General features: G+C 40.4%; 1 protein-coding gene across 1 annotated transcript; it reads right to left on the reverse strand.

Moving 5' to 3' along the window:
- Positions 1 to 1,713: 1,713 nt before the first annotated feature.
- Positions 1,714 to 7,044, reverse strand: LOC308137372 (potassium channel subfamily K member 13; the record flags this gene model as incomplete). Its single annotated transcript, XM_080506032.1, has 2 exons — positions 1,714 to 2,573; positions 6,708 to 7,044. The coding sequence occupies 2 exons, from the start codon at positions 7,042 to 7,044 to the stop codon at positions 1,714 to 1,716; spliced, it is 1,197 nt and encodes a 398-aa protein (XP_080362158.1).
- Positions 7,045 to 8,212: the final 1,168 nt, after the last annotated feature.

Consider the following 8,212-nt stretch of genomic DNA (forward strand, 5'->3'; position numbering starts at 1 on the left):
TTGTTGTAAACAGCAGTGTCTTTAAAACTAATTGCATTGACACATTCAAAATGTGTCAATGCAAAGGCCGAAGACTGAAAAACACAATGGTGATGCTTTTGAATACTAAAAGCTTCAACTAACCAAAATTAGGTGTCATGGTCCAGACACCCAAACATATGATGTCCTTGTATGTGGATGCATGTTTTTGGAGGATATATAACATGAAATATAGTTCTAAAAAACAAACAACCCCAAAAAACATTGTGAGCTTGTGACTGGCTGCAAGTGTCCATCAACTGGCTCCTCATTAAGCATGGCGAGTGTTTTTCAAACCTCACCCATGAAAAAGAGACACAGAAGAACACCTCACCTGCCCGGATGAGGGTCACCGGGACACGCCCCTGAATCCCAGGGTGAGGTGTGAACCGGCGAGGCCCTGGGAACCGGGTCGTCCACGTATTACAGAACATGCACAGCCCAATTAAGTCATGTGGGAAGGCTACGATGTCCTCCACCCGCAAAGTCCAACATGAGGGAGCAGTGGAGGAGTTTAAGTGTCTCTGGGATCTCGCAATCAGGGAGCTGGGCTGTAAAGCAAAGCTCTCTGTTTATGGGTCAATGGTCAATGGGTACACACCCATTTACCCTCACATGCTCTCACATGGTTATCAAGGCTCATGAGATTGCGGATGCAAACAGCTGGAATGAGTTTCTTCCGCACTGCTCAGCCATTTGGCAGACTCAGACCCCTCTGAGTGGGAGGAGGACCTGAATTGGACCCAGAGAGAGCTACATGTTTCATCTTTCAATTTTTGTCAAAAGAATTCGGCCCAGTAAACTGATGTTCTTTAAAAATACATGTATGTTGATAAACTGTATATTTTAAACTTCAAAGCTGCTTCTGAACAAAGTAATTTTACCAATAAAGTCAATATATTAAAAAAAAAAAAAAATAGGATGAAACCTGAAGGAAATGTTTCACTTTGAGGTTGTAATTATATTTACATGAACATTAATGTGTCAGAAGCTGAGTCTACTATAACTGGTGCTCTGGTAATGAACAGAATTGAATTGGCTTCAAGAAAATACACACTGGTAAGCATTCATCGCTGAGGTTTCCTCTGCTGAAACACATTTTATTTTCCCATTTTTCAGATGATCAAAGTGGCTTAAACAATCCTCCTCAAGCCCATTCAGAGTTAATAAGAGCAAACTCGAAACCAGACAATTATTAAAAGTGACACCAACATGACAACTCCCAAAAACAAACAAAGGAATGCAAGGTGAAAGACAGTCACCTCATCAGGTTTGAAGTCTGAAGCGTTATCTACATTGCATTATTGTCGACATCAGAATTCTTCACTCCTTCACTGTCCTGACCACTTCCAGTCTCTACCTCACCGGGAGACAACAACTCGCTAAAGAATCAAAACTTTTAAATATAAGTTACCTGGAATTGAACATTTTCTCAATATTGGACAGGTACATTTTGACACTGATACTTGTGACTTGCCTGCAACTCATTTACAAGAGCACTACTACTGCAACAACACATCATCAATAGGGCAAAACTAACCTGTCTCACGACGGTCTAAAACCCAGCTCACGTTCCCCATTAGTGGCTGAACAATCCAACGCTTTGATGAATTCTGCTTCACAATGATCGGAAGAGCCTACATGCCTGAAATAACACGCAAAAAAAATGCTAAATCTTTAAAATGAAGTCATACTTTAACTCAGCCAGCCAGGAAGTGGTTTAGCATAGACTGAATTCCTCTCATACGGACCATCACCCTGTTCCTGTATTCCAAAATCTTCTTCATCTTTGCTATTATGGCATACTGTTTCTACTTTAGCTTCATCACAGAGGCATTTACCAAAGGCACTGGGAACGCATGATCGCCACAACATGCTATGGCCCGAGCAGGACGCTGCTTGCTGTTGCTGTCGATGTGGAGTTTCATCTTCCAGAGGACGAGCTGGTGGCTCAGAGTCAGAAAAACAAAGTTTGAGCAAAGTTCTGGATTGCAGCCGGTGGTGTTGCATGTGATTATATATCCAAATCAGTGTCCTCAGGATCCAGTTTAGTCCTTGTTTCATAATCACAGCGATGGCATTAAAGAGGGAGTAAGTGCAGCACACTCCCAGAAGCATAAGAAGACAGTTGGCAACCTGGTATGCCCAAGTCTTCTCATGGTGTTTTCTCTGACTGCTTACAAAGTCCCCAAAGCCCACAGTACTGAATGCTACAAAGCAGAAATACAGTGACTCCAAGTATGTCCACCCCTCCATTACCGAATAGAGCGAGGCAGCACCGCATGCAACCAGCATAACGGCAAGAAAAAGTAACAGCGTGACGAGATAGACCGACGGTTTCCAGTCCTCTTTTCTGTTACTTTCGTTGTTTCTGTCCTTTGGCCGACTGTGTCTGCTTCTTCTCGTGTGGCACCAGAATATCAGGAGGCTGAGCAACACGATGACTCTCTCAAGGAATAGATTGAAAAAGAGTATTGCTCCCGAGCAGCCCAGCAAACCATAAAAAACGAGTAAGACCTTCCCCAGCACGGTGGACGGTGCTGTCACTCCGAATCCTGTGAGGAACAGAACAGGAGACGTCAGTGAGTCCAGACTCATATCATGTCATATCGTCGCTGCAAAAAGAGAATTGTTCATTTCAGTTCCTGACATGGTCTCTTCTGAAAAATCAAAGAGAAAAACATCACTTCTTCACAGTTTTTGTTGGTTTTTCTACTGCTCGACCCCCCCGAAGCCCCCAGGAGGGGTCCACCCCACTCTTTTCAACTTGTCTACAGTATACTTTTTGAAAACTATCTATTTCCCATAAATGAAATGTGTTCAAAGTCTTAATATGCATTAATTCCCAGCAAGTAAATGACAAGAAGCTGCTTCCTTTAAGTTTTCCTGATGTGACGACCTTTGAAAATCCTACTTTGAGGTACCCGTGATGGAGCGATCTTCCTATCCTGTCTCCCTTTTGTTCATTTATTAATATAATGACAGGATTAGCCACAAGCGCCATTGTTAAAAAAAAAAAAAGGAAACCTATTTAATGTTGACTTGATGACCTTCCCCCTGCGTAAAGCCTCCGGCTGTGATGAATGAAATCTTTTTTTTTTTCCCACACACTTTTTACTTTTCTCACACTAATTACAGAACGATGTTCCTGTTTTTAAGCAGAGCCTTTCCTTTAAATGTTGCACTCACCTTCTTTGGTCTTCCTGCAGTTTCATCCATTTGATCCTTCAGGAAGGTCAGGGGAAATATATCTCAAAATAGATTACGTTGTTCCGGATTAACTGACGTGAATTTAGCTCATTTTACATTTTAATGATTCTTAGGATTTTTACGGTTCTGTGTGTTTCATGTCCGGTCATGCAGCCGTCTTGCCCTTTATGTGGTGTAGTGGTTTATTTTGGCTCATAGTTATACCCCACCATGGGGCCTGTGTCTTTTTTAACATTACTACTTTTAGTCAAGCCCCTGTGAGAACGGTGAGGAAACGCTATCTTACTTCTGAAGTGGCAGCTAATTCAATGCAAATTTTACAGTGCACTCCTGCTGACATTTCACCTGCATCCTGTGATTTTTTTTTTTTTGTTGTAAATAAATTAAACCGTAAATGCATGACAAGCCTCTAGACTCAGTGGAGGCACTGAGTCTAGAGGCACTCCTGCAAGAGGCAATGCAGGAGTGCAGAAAGGAAATGGCGGAAAACTAAATGAATCATTCACCATCAAGTCTTCTGTCAACAACTCAAAATCTCCAACGATAAAGTCAAACAATCAAGAAATCAAATTTTTCTAAACTTATTTCAGATAATAAAAAACAATCCTAAAAAATCCTAGATTTCTCTTCTCCACCATTGATCTTTTAATTATTACAGATTTGAATAAGTCCTTCAGGATTTTAACAGACGCTTATTGTGGGGACTTTGCAGACCTTCAAAGCTTCAGAAGTATAATTGATGCTATAAGAACTGGTATTTTATCTCAATAAGCTACTTTGGAGGATTCTGAAGTATTGCTTTTATTAGAGGAGACACTGGAGAGTTTTGTCCTTGTTGACACCAAGACACTTGGTTTTCTCCCAAGTTAGCCCCACAACCTGCCTTTTAGAGCCGATTCCCACACCATTTTTAAAAACATTCTATGGGTTCTTTGAGTTTGAGCTTCTTACTGTAACATCATGAATTACTCTCTTCAGACGAGTGTTTTCCCTGCTGCCTTTATAAACGGCGGTGGTGAAGCCTACCGACCAGTATCCAACTTACCTATTTTAAGCAAAATTTTTGAAAAACTGGCTTTAATCCAACTAAATGACTTGGGTTGGTGGTGGTAGTGGTGGTGGTGGTGGTGTGTGTGTGTGTGTGTGTGTGTGTGTGTGTGTGTGTGTGTGTGTGTGTGTGTGTGTGTGTGTGTGTGTGTGTGTGTGTGTGTGTGTGTGTGTGTGTGTGTGTGTGTGTTCGTGTACGTGTTTTTATTTTATTCTATATTTTTGCTATTTTATATGAAGCACTTTGTGTTGCAATTTTTTGTTGTATGAAAAGTGCTATATAAATAAAGTATGATTCAATGTTAATATTTTCTGGTTTGTCCTGTCCAGCATTTTGGGCCGATGGACAAGTCAGACATCTCTGTGACTCATTGAAGCAAAAACATATTTGTGTGCACACACTGATAGTTTTCCTCTTACAATCCTTATTGATTTATTATTAATTTGCCAGCAATCGGGTATATTAAGTGCTCAACATTAACATGTGCTAACCTATCAAATGTCAGTCGGTCCAAAAGCCCTCTAATTGTTTTAGTTACCTATTTTTAACTGAGTTTCCAGTCTACCTTCATTTAAATTCATTCATTCTCCATCTTCTTTGGATCCTCCAGAATTGTCAACTTTGTGATAAATGCTTTGTATCACTATTTTGGTCCACTTAGATCATCAGTTGATTAAATGTCAGAGTAAAGTCAGTCAAGTTCATATTGATACTGGTATGGACGCCAACCATGTTCAACAATTTAGCTTCACAAGACATTGAGCTTCAGTTAAATTCAACTTAGGATACTATCCTGGAAATCAGAGTAGAAAAGCAGCATATTAGTGAAGGAACCCAACTTAGAAATCGAAAATCTTTAGGAATTGTCTTCTATTCAGCATGGGAAAACAAAAATGTGTGTGGGAGTTGTGTTCCATATCTCATAACCCTGAGGTATCATTACATGTCTAAACGACTGTGGACAGGATATTCAAAGGTTGTTGTAGAACGGAAATTGATCCAGAATAGCAGCAGCCTGTCCTGCAGTTTCCACAGTGACAGGAAGTCTCCAAAGATAGAGGAGAAAACAGCAGGGTTGTAAATTGATTTTAAAGAGAGATGCGGCGGGTCTTTTTCCCCCGTCTTGTTTGTCCTCTATAGGTACATTTAACATGGTGAGACTCTCCTGAACCTAAAATCAATGCAGACTCATGCGTTCAATCATTATTATTGGCTCATTTGTGTCTAATGGTGCGGCATGGTCAAAAATGGCTGTGGCTGTGTGCTTTCTTCAATTGGAAAAGCAAAACTATAGCTCCGATCTCATTTGTTTGTATTCAGTCTGTTTCATGTGAGGTCCACAGCGGCAGCCGGATGAATTGAGTCTGGGTGTCGGGTTCAAGGTGCAAGGCACTTCATTCACCCTAGTGGTAGTCAGCTGTTTTCAAAGCTGGATGTTTGCTCCACATTCATCTTTCAGCGGCTTCCTTCTCAGGTCACCACAGTCCATCCCACACTACCACGGGCCTCCACTGCTGTGACACTAGCTATCTACATATCTTCCTTCATCACATCCATGAATCTTCTTTGATGTGTTATTCTTTTCATCTGTCTCTAATACCTCCATTGTCCAATATAACTGCTACCTTCCCTCATCACTTGTCCAACCACGGACAACACCCTCAGTGGACAACTGATCCGCGAATGAGATTTCAGAAATTATTTGAGAAAACTAAATCCTGTACAATGTTCTGTAACATATTGTTCTTTCCAAGTGATATTTTATATATTTTTTATATATCTAGTAGATGTCTATATATCTTTAGTATATGGCTTTGGTTCTGTTTAGAATTGCTCAAATTTAGCTCATCATACCTCCCTCACACCTTCACTGGACTGATCCCACCTCAGGTCTCACCCTTCCTCTAAAGACTGCTTCATAATGAATTACATGTCTTGTGTTTTTGTGTCAAATATACTAAACAATCTTTGCGAATGTGTCAAATATACTTTAAAATCCTTCAAATCAATAATGCTGAAAGAATCTGTTGTGGATGAGCTGTCCGGGAACACATGGACGAATCATCCAGGCTTGTAGTTTTGTAGACGAGTTGTCCGTGGACTAGTTGTCTGTGCAGCCTTATTGGAGATACAGTAACCGACTGACACTTCTCAGGAATTACGCAGTGAGTCATTCTCGATTTGAACAGTGCAACATTCACTGGTATACGAGATGAAGAAAAATAAGGGGGAAACATGCAAGTAGAGAAATAACAGACTTGTCCCACCCTCTTACTCTTAACTAAAGTTATTTTTCAGATTGAAAATTGACAGATATGCAATGTAAAATTTTCTACTGTTTGAATTGCAAACATTTAGGTTTCATCGTAGCGTCAATTATTACAGAGCTACTGACACTGGATCCACAGGATGGTTTTCCTTGTTGACTTACCAATAGTAGAGACGACTGTTCCCACAAAGTAAAAAGCACCTGGGACGTCCCACAAGGCTCTGCTTCGTTCTGTCCGGATACCTGCCGTCCTGGCTTCCTCGTAATAAAGCAACAGTGATTTTAGTTCTTCACAGCTGACATTATATTCATGGCTAAAGTTCATCAGCCTGTGTTCCCAGAGACGGTGAGCCTGGATCTCTGCTGGTCTCTCCAGTGAGGAGAAAATGGCGGCACCAACCAGCATATAAAGAGCAATGAGGACACCGAGCAGGTAGAACTGAAGTGTCTCCCGACTGGGGATCAGGGACGGACAGCAGCATGACGGATTTCTCCCCATTGCCTCAAAGCTGCAGACTGTCTGTCTGCTTTGAAGTCTGTGGAGCGATTCAGTGTGCTAAATAGACCCAAGTAGAGAAGCAGTATTTGCACAGTTGTTTGATACCATCAGTAAACAAGTGATAGAGCAGAGACAAATGTTAGTCAAGTTAATTTCTTTTTCTCAGTCCAATCTCATCTAACAAGTATTGCATATATACGTTCTACAAAACAACACAGTTCTCCTCCATAGGTGTTTTGGTGGGTTATTTTTTTTAAATTTGTGTGTGTGTGTGTGTGTGTGTGGGGGGGGTATTCTTGACAGTGCAGGGGAAACTTTAATGATGTTTGTCTACGCTCACTGCTCATCACCAGCTCAATAATCGGTCTTTACTTTTCTTTTATGAGTCACCAACCTATGGCCCCCGGCCCTGGCCCAGTGATCTGAGGTGAGAGCGTCAACCACTGCACCACTGTGTGACCCCGACCTGGAGCCCTATTGCAAAACATTTCATCCTCTATTTTTACTAAGAGAAACAACACAGAGAGGGCAGTTTCATACAGGCAAACAAGCCAATGTGTGTTCAAAAACAAAACAGACATTGATAGAATAGAAAAGATTTTTATTTTCATTGTACAAGTTTAAAGCACATTTTCTTTTCTGAAAAATAGTCACAAAATATCAGCACCACCTCCTTTGTGAGTGCGACAGCCACTAATAGTCGACTCATCGCCTCCTTGGAAGCCAACATTTTGTTAAGTATGTCCAATAATTTATACTGCGACAGGAAATCTTTCACAAATACAAATTTAGTCTGAAGTTTCATACCCTTTTATCTATTTATCTATTGATGTAAACCTATTTATACAGTTTGGAAGTTTTACAGCTTGTGATCCTCCTACTACTACTAAAAAAAATTATTTTCCCTTCAAGCTTCGCATATTATTTGACGGATTTACACATATTATTTTATTAACCAATTTTCTTTGCAGCAAAGAGTTAGTGGTAAATGTATAATTTTTTTGTTAATAAATGTATTTAAGTGTGAAAAAAATGAAAGGCAGTTGTCTACATTCACATTCTACACTTAAATGCGTTTACACATTTGCACAATGAGTTACCAATAGCACTTTTTCGTCATTCCTGCCACATTTCTTATTCCTTATATTCCTTATTCCTTGTTCTATAA

This window comes from Blennius ocellaris (genome assembly GCF_963422515.1).
Source record: "Blennius ocellaris genome assembly, chromosome: 2".
NCBI lineage: Eukaryota > Metazoa > Chordata > Actinopteri > Blenniiformes > Blenniidae > Blennius > Blennius ocellaris.